The sequence below is a fragment of the Chamaea fasciata genome, unplaced genomic scaffold, assembly GCF_029207755.1.
Source record: "Chamaea fasciata isolate MVZ Bird 193981 ecotype frontalis unplaced genomic scaffold, bChaFas1.0.hap1 SCAF_1, whole genome shotgun sequence".
Classification (NCBI taxonomy): Eukaryota; Metazoa; Chordata; class Aves; order Passeriformes; family Sylviidae; genus Chamaea; species Chamaea fasciata.
The window spans coordinates 136789898-136801536 of NW_027094086.1; the positions used below are offsets into that span (position 1 = coordinate 136789898).

General features: G+C 41.5%; 1 protein-coding gene across 1 annotated transcript in view; it reads left to right on the plus strand.

Annotated features, from left to right (window-relative positions):
* Window positions 1-10001, plus strand: part of MYO3A (myosin IIIA) — a 114144-nt gene extending 104143 nt beyond the window's left edge. Inside the window, exons 31-34 of the mRNA XM_066199217.1 lie at window positions 2139-2248; window positions 4777-4817; window positions 6537-6677; window positions 8575-10001. Coding sequence (XP_066055314.1) covers window positions 2139-2248; window positions 4777-4817; window positions 6537-6677; window positions 8575-8689 — 407 coding nt within the window. The 3' untranslated portion in view covers window positions 8690-10001. The remainder of the gene's footprint in view (window positions 1-2138; window positions 2249-4776; window positions 4818-6536; window positions 6678-8574) is intronic.
* Window positions 10002-11639: the final 1638 nt, after the last annotated feature.

The window sequence follows — 11639 nt, forward strand, 5'->3', positions numbered from 1 at the left end:
AAAGTGGTGAATTCTTAGGGTTCAGTAAAAGATCTTTAGGCATAATGAGAGCCTTTTCATTGGGATTTTCCTGGAACCCCCCAAATTGGCTTCATTTTTTTTTTCAGATTTTCATGCAGTCATGATCTCTGACAAAATTTTTGAAAATGTCCTATGGACAGGGAATTAGGTGTTTCTATTCAACAGCATTGAATTTTGAGGGATTTTTTTAAGGTAGTATTTCCACTTTGGACTCCTGATGTGTTTAAAAAAAAAATAGGGAAGATATGCCTCTTCCCTCAAACAAATGGAAAGTCAGATAATTCCAGGCGGCCCACTTGAAATGCAGCAAGGTAGCAACAGCCCACATTAAGAGCCAAGTCAAGCCTGCTTGAAATCAAGAAATGTCACCTATATTTAATACAGGTTACTGAAATGAATTTATTGCATTTAAAATTCATTGTTTAGCATGAATTATCTGTAACTTGGCTTAGAGAACCATTGTTCTCTTAGGTGCAAAATGTTCAAAAGATACTTGTTCATTCATTACAGAAGAAGCAGTCTGCATTTCAGATAAGAAACAAAAACAGTAAATGTAATCATTATCCAACTACGATTTAAATTAACATTATTCATTCTGGCTCCTCTGTATACCCATGACCTTTACAAGCCTTTATTTATCACACATAACAAAAAACTTAAACAGCTAATTTTGCAGGAGTCAACACTGATGTATTACTGATCATTTCTCATTTTAAATTATTGTGCTACCTGCTTAATTAAAAAGATGTCTGCAGTATATGGGAGAGTTTTTATTTTTATCATGTAAAAAGGTTTCTGATGGTCATAGGGAAACAAAATGGTAAAGTCACTTCATGTGGAAGTGGATTATATAAGCAGAACACACTTTAGTAATTCACTGGGATCTAGATCCCCATTCCAACCTCACACTATATTCGTTTATGAGTAAGGAGATGTTTTTTCTCATGGACTGTCCTTAGTATATCTGTGATGGGACAAGGGCAAGATCAAACCTCACTGGATAACACAAGATTCCTTAGACACTCAGATCACTGCACAGGGACTTCATTCACCACCCTGTGTGTGTCTATGACCCATGTCTGCCATTGGTGTTCTGCTGCTGTGCAACCCCCTTCTCCTTCATTATGAAGGAACTGTTGTGACCATTACCTTTTGCTATAGCTGAAGCTGAAGGGAAGGAGACCAGGCTCACCAGGCTGTACATTTGTGGTCTCTTGTCCTCCAGAGCTAGTTTTGTGGTCTTCCTAGGCACTAGGAACCATGTGTTGTCTCTGTGACGAACAACCTATAAAGCCAAGCAGCCCTGTATCTTAGCACTGAATTGCATTTTTTTCAACAAGCAAATACCCAAGATATGTTTCTAGTTCTCTGTGTGCCGGCCAATGTAATGTGCAAGTCAGTCTCTGAACTGGGAGACTGCCAGGGGACAGTAGTTCCATCTTGTGTTAAAATCTTGATTTAACTTCTATTAGAGTGAAGGCATTTTTCACGTTTGTAGAAAATTTTTGTAGAAATAGAGACCAGAATCTGAGTAGACTAACACAGACTACATTGGATGTGATGGACATGGTCATGCTGTGTTGTCCAGTGACACACAATTTGGCTTGAAATGAAAAGCCTCAGCAGGACACCTGGAGGAAAATCTTCACTGTGATAATGTAAAGGACAACCTCTGAAACAGAGGCCTGATGCTAATTCCCTCATTCAGTACCTTTAAGATTGACTTGAGTCTGAAAAAAAATCGCCCCTGCCACACAAGTCCCCATTACGAGGCAGTGGCCTCACAGTAGCCATTTACCGTTCAGAGCCCTTTTTTGAACGTGGAGCATCAGCCTTTTTCAAAAGGAGAGGCCTGTGCCAGGCAGACCTTCGGGCTGTTCCAGCCTGGCATTCATTATGTAGCATTTGTCCCTGTGGGCAGTCAGGACTCAAGTGGATAAACCCATTCTCTGCTGATGAGAATGTCCAAACCAGATGCTTACTTGAATTACTGCAAGCAGTTAAAGTGGCTAAAGTGGATTTTTTTTTTCTCTCTTTGCTGAAATTCTCTCCTGTTTTTCCCAAAAACCTCCAGTTCTGTGAAGAAATAAGCATTGCTACCTTCTGCTTTTCTACAGTTGTGGCCAAAGGAGAAGACTCTCGCCCAATGCAGAGACCTCCCAGAAGGCCACGGAAGCCCAAGACATTAAATAATCCAGAAGACTCTACCTACTACACTCTAATACATGTGAGTTTAAGAAGCTTTTCTGGGCTAAAACTGTCAGATAACTCTCCCCTAAACTATCTTTCTAATTGCCCAATTCCCATTATTCTTTTCTAATGCAGCATAAAACCTTTGTTCTGCTGAAAGGAGACAGACCACAAACTTCACATTTCAAATGAGACTTGAAATGGAAGTACAGAGCTACCCAGACTGGGGAGCTAGGTCAGACCGGTATTTACTTTTGTACCTAAACAAATGTACTTTTGTTATGTGCATAAGTAGCATTTGCATTTTCAATACCCAAATCAAGTGTCCTGTCTCCATAGTTTCTTTGTAAGTCACAGGAGAGAAGCAGGAGAGGCACAGGTTTGTTTGGTGCTATTCTGAGCATCTAAATTAGTGCTTGATCTTGCAGAGAGAGCAAATACTAAAATAAGTTGTATTAGTATGCACACTGTAACTTCCTTTACAAATGTGTCAGATTGTGATTATGAAGGCACTGGCAAATACCAACAGCTCAGGAGACTAATGGATTTGAGTGTCACTATATATAGCCTTTGGTCCAAGTTCAGATACCGAGTGCTGCTTTCCCCTCTTGACTTCAGCGCCCTTAAATATAGGAAAAGAGGCAAGAAAGCAAGCAGAAAGAGTGAAAATGTAAAAGCAGCTCAGAAAGCACTTCCAACAAAAAAAGCAATTAAACTGATTTGCTCGAGGTGCCTGTTTCTTAGTGACCTATTTTAACAGCCGGTGAGAACCCAGCTAATAAACTAACCGTAGCAATTGCTTCTCCTTTCAACAGAAGGTGTCATCAGGGCCTGTAGGGACGGTTGTGTCTGGCATACCAAAAAAGACAAATACAGCTATGTTTTATTCTGGGAGTTTGAAATAACACAGCTTTGAAACGGTGATATTCTGAAAAGAAATTGCATTCTTAAAAATAAATTTGCATGAAAGAATAAAATGTTTTGTGAAAGCAAAATTGGTTAGATAAAGGACAGAAATGAAAGGCATGACACAGAATCTGTATTCAGAAATTTCTGAGAAGGGCAATTCTGAAATAAATGCCTGTTTAGGAAATTAAGACTATATGGTCAGGAACATAGTATTTTCTGAGAGTTAATTTGTTACATGGCCAGCTCCATACCAGAAAACAGCCATGGCATCAGTGCAAACAAAAACTGCAGTGGTGCCAGGAGATTTTTAATCAATTTTTTAGCAGCAGCTTTTCAATGTATTAATATTACACACAAATATTACCTTCAATGAGTTGTATTCTCAAGACAGGGTGAAAAAGAGAAACCTGTCTTCCTCACACAAAGTTCACTGGTTAGGGAAAGGTTCAACATAAATATCTATACACTGAAGCTTAGAAACGAGACCTACTAGTTGTTAAATTCTTAGACCCTGGGTAAGTTGTTAAGCTCTAACTTTAGATGGTAGTCAGCTTCAGAGGGCAGTCCACTTTCCCAGCTATTAAGGATTTTTCTACCTTATTAAAAATCTCTGTGACCTTCAGGCATTCACAGATTATTATCAAGCCCAGATCATATGAAAGTGAAGAAACACAATATGAGTGCATTTTTTAAAAAAAATTCTCTATCTTTTGCAAAATCAGATATTTCTCTCACATCATGCTACAGACATTAATTAGACACCTTACATTCTCACACATCTCCTTGCATATCAGATGACCTGAAAGGGTATACAGGTAAAAATGAAGCCTGACAATAGCCCATTGTTCATATAAGGCATGAGAATTTTATTTTGGGGCATATTTCTTTAAATCAGCCTATCATTTTGGAATTATATGTCATGTTCATTTGCCTGCATACTGAAGTCCATCAGGATTTCTGATTCTCAGGGACTTTGCAGTCCCTAGTTCTAATACATTTGCACCCATTTGCAAGAAGCAAAATTAAGACCACAATCTGCACTAAAAAATACTGCCTTTGAAGTGTGATGCATTAGGTGCTGCAACATAGTATTGTTTTTGCTGTAGGGATAGAATTCTAATAGAGATAAGAAATTATTCACATTCCGTATGAATCTTCTCTCCTCTGAATTTTTAGAAATCTTGTATCCTAAAGGTTCGTTTGTCACCTATTATACTGTTTTTAAATGGGGTTTTTGTCCATTTCATTCTGCTAAACCTGTGTGAAGACTACATTGGCGTTAATGAGAATAGGATTATGCCTCTTCCCACTGCATTGCTTCTGTTCATGGAGATTCTCATGGCATCCCAGTAAATTTGCCTCCGTGAGATAGTGTTATCAACTTCATTAAAACAGCTATAGATAGCTATTTGAAAGTTTTAGATCTCCTTTTTTCTGTTCTGATCATCATTACTTTGGCTTTTTTTTTTCACAGTACGGCAACAAATTTGGGAGCAACTCAAAGGTTCTTAAAAGAGGTTTTTCTGGGACATTTGCTCATTTTCTATAATTTCTGTTACTGAAAAAATATACAACACTCTTCTACCTAACACTAATGAATTGTATGTTTGCATAAACTTTCCTTTTAGCATTTTTAATTACTTTTTATTTTCTTAGAAATCAATACAAGATGAAAAACGGAAACCAAGAAAAGAAAGGTAATTTTTTTCATTATCTCACTATTGTTGCTCCAGTACTCTAGAACAGTTTTTAGCAGTAGTTCAACCAGGAGAATAAAGCATTGAAAAAGAACGGTAATTTGGTGATTCACAGGGGGACATGTATACAAAGTTAAAATGCAATTTTCATTGACTAAAATCCATTATAGAATTCAGCCTTTCAGTTTTCCTAAAACATGGTCTTTTACCATGGTAACACAGGCATTATAATAAGATAAGGTCCACATCAAAGATAGTTCTGGCACAGAAAATAATTGAAGATGCTTAAAATTCTAGTCAAAGCAAATGGGCAACCAGTTCTTTTTTGTCAGCAAAAATACAAAGACTCTCAAAATTTTCTCCTTAAAATATATGAGTGTCTGGAAATAGGTAATAAAAATTAAAACAATAACTATGAATAACAGCTAAAGAAGAGTAGCCCCTGAAATTTGAACCAGAAGTGTTTTCTTCACAGTGTAGCTAATCTATTCTGATGGATCTCTGCAAAAAAGAAGGAAGCAATAGGTATATTCAGTCCTTCCATATCTTAGATCCTTATGTGTGCTGCAGACCTGGTTCACAGCTCCTGACATACATCATAGCTTTAATTTATTTGTGTTTCTATATGGAGGCTTTTCTGCTGCCCCCTCAGTGGCACTGCTGTGGCACCGTGTGCGATGGCAGCCTGCTCATAGCTGCCAGATGAATGGGCTCTCTGCACTGTCCTCGGCTGAGGCTGCAGAATACAAACTCTGTGACTAAAATATGGATCTTAGAGGATGTTGCATGACATTACATCTATATAAAATGTGCTTACAGCTTTGAACTTCATTCAACCACAGTTTAAATTGCACTTGATTATGCGGCAGCTTAAAGGATTGACCTTATGTCCATGTCCCCCATGTTAGGTCTTTTTTTCTCATGTCATTTGGATCCTAAAAAAATTTCATACCTGTTGACTCCAGACTAGGAGGAAAAAATAACTAACACACCAAAAATCTAATGTTTACACCAAAATCTAGTCTTTTTTCTCATTGGCCTCAGTTAGGTTTCATTCATTTTAAATCTAGTTAACCAGTTCCCTGACTGCATCTTATTTCATGTGATGACTCTGTATTAGTGGAACATAGCAAGTTAAACAAATTAATTACTTCTGGTTCCTAACAATGTGAGGATTGAATTCTGAACTTCTCTATTCAGTTTCCTTTTTAAGATATTGTTTCTTTCCTTAGCCATACTAAAATGGATGTTGGGATTGATTTTTTTCTGTATGTATAATACCCTGGATAGCATTCACCTAACAAAATAAGAGATACCTGTGTTATTGACACCCATATCTGAACTAGTTGCTTTAGACTCTCTTCTTATACTCAGAGAAAAAAAATAGTAATCTTTAGGAAAATGATTCATCTCTTGCTCGAAGAGATATCTAAAATAGACCAGATGAATTATACCATAAAAATGCCTCTCCACTGAGTCTAATGGCAAACCCAAACAATTTCAATAATCTGTCTCCTTTATGAATATATAAAAGTGTTTAGCATTTCAAAATTCAGCAGTCATACTTCAGAGACTGATTTTTTATGCCAATATATATTTCTCCTTAGATCCTCGACACATAAACAGAACTAATAATGTTATTGGGCTCCCTTGGGTTTGTATGTTAAAAATAAAATTAAAAAGTTAAACTGTTAATTTAGTGTTCTTATTTATTGACAGTCTGAGCAAAGTGCTAGATTTAGATATCTACTACCAAGAAATTTCATCTACTGACTCCAGCTCCAAGGACAGCAGTACTACCACAAGAAGGAAGAGATACCCGATTGAGCGCAGGACTTCCATTTTACGAGCTACCGAGCGGTAATTCATACAAAATAATAATAGGAAAAATAAGTAGTATCTTTGTAGATATATTCAAAATATTTATAAAAAAAAAGAAATGCACTTTCAAATTACACATAAATTTATTATTTTACACAAAATTTGACATTTTGCTAAATATCTTGCAAAACATATAGCTAAAATTTCCCATCGGAAAATTCCAATTCCCAATGGGAATATCTGAAATATTCCCCATGCAAGAGGGATAAATGCCATTGTGATTGGTGTTCAGCCTAACTGCCAGTTTTGGTCTCCCGAGGGCCAGATGCACACACATTCTGCATCTCTGATATAAAATTATACTGAAGCAGAACCTAAAAACTGTATTTCTGATTAGTTAGGTTTTAAATAGGGTGGACATGTGCCAGACTTTCTGCAGGTTTTCTGCAGGTAAGACTCCAGGGTGACTGCCTCCTTTTCCTGCTGTCCTGTAGCAGCACAGGTGTCTGTAGCCTGCATGCACCTCGCCAAGGTGGACAGCCAGGAGAAAAACCACAAAGGGAGGGTTCACTCGACCTCCTCTCTTCCCATGTAGACTTTATAGAGGGTGACCAATGCCAGGCTAAGGAAATTCATATTCTCACTCTTGCCAATGCACTCATACACACTGCACATGCAAACACACATGTCTGTATCTAAATATAGTTGTATCTTCTTGCATGTTGCTAAATCTAAGAAAAGATTGAAAAACTATCTAGGTCAAAGTCTTAAGGGAAATGATAAGCCTGGGATGAGCACTGAATTTGAAAATGTATCTGTAGTAATACAGGAAATGTTTGTAGAACATTTAGAATGTAGAATGTTTTGTGCCCCTTCCATATTTCATTTCTGGCCTTTTTTTCATGTAGGATCTCAATTAGTTTCAGGAAAGTGAAGATGTGTAATTATAAGTAATAATGTCAGGGAATTACCATGTAGTTCACAACCATCAGAAAATGTTGCATTTCTAAGGTGGTTAATTACACCAAATCTGTCACCCTGAGGTCTGGTTTAGGTAAGTGAAAGTTTTGCTACTGAACTTACTAAAGGGCATTTCTTACCCTTTACTGTTTGCCGCTCTGATTGCAGCCTAAGTAGCCATAGTGAAACAAAATATGTGTAACTTCTAAATTTGCAGTTACCTCAGAGGGCAGATGAATGTAATTACTAAACATTTCTGCACTTCAGTATCTCTTGAATAGGTTCACCACGGTATAAAGACTGTACAGGCATTTCAATCTACAGAAGTGAAGCATTGTGTACTTTTTATTTAGCAATTTACCTGTGACATGAGTATAGGACCAGTGGTGGGGGCACCTTAAGTGTAGAAGTGTAGAACACTACAAATTTTTGTAATTATTTCAGAGTAATTTACTTTTTAAATAACTGTCTTTTAGTTTTAATCTTGCTCCATGGTAACAGCTGATGCCACATCACTATTCCAGCCTGTCAGAGGTGGCATCCAAAATGCTTCTTGCCATCTGAAAATAAAATAAAATGAGATGGAAGCTTACAGTGAACTCCACAGGCAGGTTAAATACAGAGCAAACAAATTTATGCCAAATGATTTATGAAAATCTGGTGCAGTAACCATCAGGCAAATGCTACTGCAAAGCATCCCCATGCTCTCAACGTTTTTATGTCCTTTTATAATGTCGCCTTCATAGAAGAACATGTTGTCCTTCTGTGTTCATCTGCTTCTAGCATATAATGTGTTTGTTCCGAGGTGCCTGTTTTGTGCAGCACAGGAAGAGGCCTAGCAAAGTCAGCTGATTTTTTTTCTTTCTCCTTTTGTTTTTCCCCTACAAGGGTGGAGGTTAAGCAGTCGATTAGGAGTGTTTGCCAAGGTAAATGTTTTGACTTTAATTTCTAAAACACTTCTGTGCTTAATCCCTAGGTCGAGGGTTGCAGAAAGACCCCTGGAAGAGAGCAAAGCTGAAGATAATCCCTATGACTACAGACGACTGCTGCGGAAGACCTCACAGCGCCGGCGCCTTATCCAGCAGTTCTAGCTGCTGCTGCTGTTCCTGCTGCCATTTGGCTTTTATTAGCATAAATTTTTTTATCATTTTATACCATGTGTTTCCTTTTTTTTTTTTTAATCTTCAATGTTTCAAGTTTATGTGTGTGTTCATGTGAATATGAATTACTGTGGTTTACAGCCCAACACCATTGCAAAGGGACACCTGTCAGTCACATACCGTATTCTTCCCTAATACAAAAATCAGCTTTCTTTTGTGTACCATTGCTACATCCTAAAATTATTAAACAGCTTAAATCTAGTTTACTTTCCTCAGTGCATATTTCTTTTTTTCCATTTCATCAGTCTCATCCAATCAAAATAATAATTTACTTTATAGTTCCCTAGTTAAGCTTTCAAATTTCCATATGCACCTTCAGAAAACCTTAGTTATTGTTTCTAATAAATTCTTTTACAGGAAAAAAATTTACAAGAGCACCGTGGGGGAATTTATGCTTAATTTGGTTTACATTGCCTAAATTTTGGGAGGACCCGTTTGTGGCAAGTGTCCCTCTCATGAAAATTAACGTATACGATTAATTGGATAGCATACTATGGCAGTTTATTTCATTATTGACTTTACAGTAAAGCTAGTAGCCAGTTTTAAAGGTCAATATTGTGTGTATAATCTTTATATTGGAGATGTCCATTTATGAGAATTATATCCAGCCCTCTCCTCTGCCTCTGAGCTTTGTGACTAAGTGATGAACTTTTAAATCATGTTTGCTTTGTTCTCATTTGCATTAGATTTTTAGGAATCCTAATCTCTGGGGTACCAAGAAAGGAATAGAAATACACTCTCTGGTTGATTGCTGCTGAAATGTAACGATCATTCTCAATCAGTTCCACTAGAAATTAAATGAAAATAAAAGCAATAGCCACAGTGTTCAGATTTCCCCGATTCCTTGTTCAAAAGACCTTATTTCACAGAAACCACACAGATAATTGCAGTGCTTCCTTTCAGGACTCATAATTGCATGTTCCCAGCTGCAAAGCAAGGGAAGGCAAATTTCATGATGCCAGCATAAAGGCCTGTTCCTACTCTGTTCCTCAGCTCTCCGAAATGTGACAATTGGCGGCAGCAGTCAGCCACAGGGGCTGGGTTTTGTCCATTCCCCACACACATTTGGCCTTTTCCCCAGAGACAGATAATCATTGCTTCCTGATCTGTAACTAGTTATAAGGCTGTGCACCAGATTAAAATGTACTGCAATGTAAAATTTCCTATAAATTGTTAAAATTTTGAAATCTGTTTTAAAGTTGCTTTGTCATGTATTATTAAAACAGTAAATAAAAATGTACAATCCAGTGATACAGTTGGTTGTGTCTGAATTACACCCAGAACCGACAAAACACTGTGGACTGGGGCATGAGTGAGCAAGGCAGGGAAGGGCTCACAGCAGCCTCTGGCCGTGGAAAGCTTGAGTTATTGTCTACGTGCAAGCCAGTGTGATGCGGCAACTGGAACAGACTGTAATTTCACACAAAGAGATGCCTGGACATCTTTTCTTCTGCTTTCCCACCACAGCAGTGTTCTAAAACATTGAGACATTTCCGTGAGGTCTCATGGCGGGGCACTCCTCCTAACCATGTGGGTGCCTGCAGAAAGCAAAGATGCCCCGGGCTGAACACAGGATCTGGCTGCGAGCAGCGTGGGGGCCCTGCGTGATTAGCGGTCTCGGCAGAGCCACATCCTGACCTGGCGTGGCCCCCCTGCCTCCCTCCAAGGCCAGGGCCTGAAATCCCTCCTGTGACAGAGGTGAGGCAGCCGCGCCAGGGAAAGGCTGTCGCGGAGACCCGGCTGAGTGGAAAAAGGAGGTTTGGTTGGCTTCAGAGACATCGTGAAGGGAATGGGATTGGGAACAGTTGTTCTCGTTCTCTTCCCGTCTGGCCGCCAGGCCCTCTGCTTCCTCGGGGCTGGAGCGAGGATGGCGGTTCCACCAGGGTCCCCCAACTCGGAATGTTGCGGAAAGCGCCCGGGGGCGCCCCGGGGCTCCAGGGACACGCGGGGGCAGCCACGGCGTCGCGCAAGGCTCCTCCCGCACGTCCGTGCGAGCCAGGACGCTCCTGTCTGCCCGGGAGCAGCAGGGACAGCGGGAGCCCAGCCCCGTGCGGGTCCCTCCACCTGCGTCTTCTCCGCGGCGGCCCGACCCGACGGGGCGTCCGTCGGTGGCTGTGGCCGGGCCGGTGGGACGGCGGGGGCTCGGGGGCTGTCTATTCCCCACTCCGGGGCCGCCGGCGGCACGGGTTGTCCCCGGCCTCGGCGCCGCCGCCCGGGAGTGCCCTGCTCGCACCTGCAGAGGTGCCCCCGTGAAAAAGTGGGAGGTGTGGTCGGGGGATTCCCCCTCGCTTTGCATCTTAAAGGACTGATGACACTTCCCCGTAGTCCCAACCTTCCCTTCGAGGTACCAGGCTGGACCACCGCGGCCGCCCGCCAAGACTTGGAAAACTACCATTCCACTCCGCTCAGTGGTACCGGGCGGCTCAGCCCTCTCCTCCGTCCCCGCCGGGCTGCGGCCGCATGGAAGGGTGAAGACGCCACCAGGCACCCTCGCTTGCCTTCGCCCCGCAAAGCAGCTGCAGCCCCAGCTCAAGCAGCGCCTGTAGCTCGGGTCTGTCCCGAGCGCTGTCGTACTCCCACCGCCGCCCCTCGCTCCTCCGATGCAGGGTGCGGACGCCCCTTAGAACAGCCGACGCCGTCGCCGCTGGTGGCCTCAGCGGTCACCTCTTCCCGTGGAGCAGCTCGCCCGGTCCCGGGCAGCAGCGCCTGCGGGGCGCGGTCGCGGCCGCTCGGCGGAGCGCGCCCCGGGGGCGCCCACGGGAGACGCTCCCACCCACGCGTGCCCGGGGCGCTCCCGCCCCTTCGCCTGCCGCCGCCTGGCGCAGCCGCGCGCACTTACACACCCGCACACTCACACTCACGCACACTCGCTCAGGCCGCC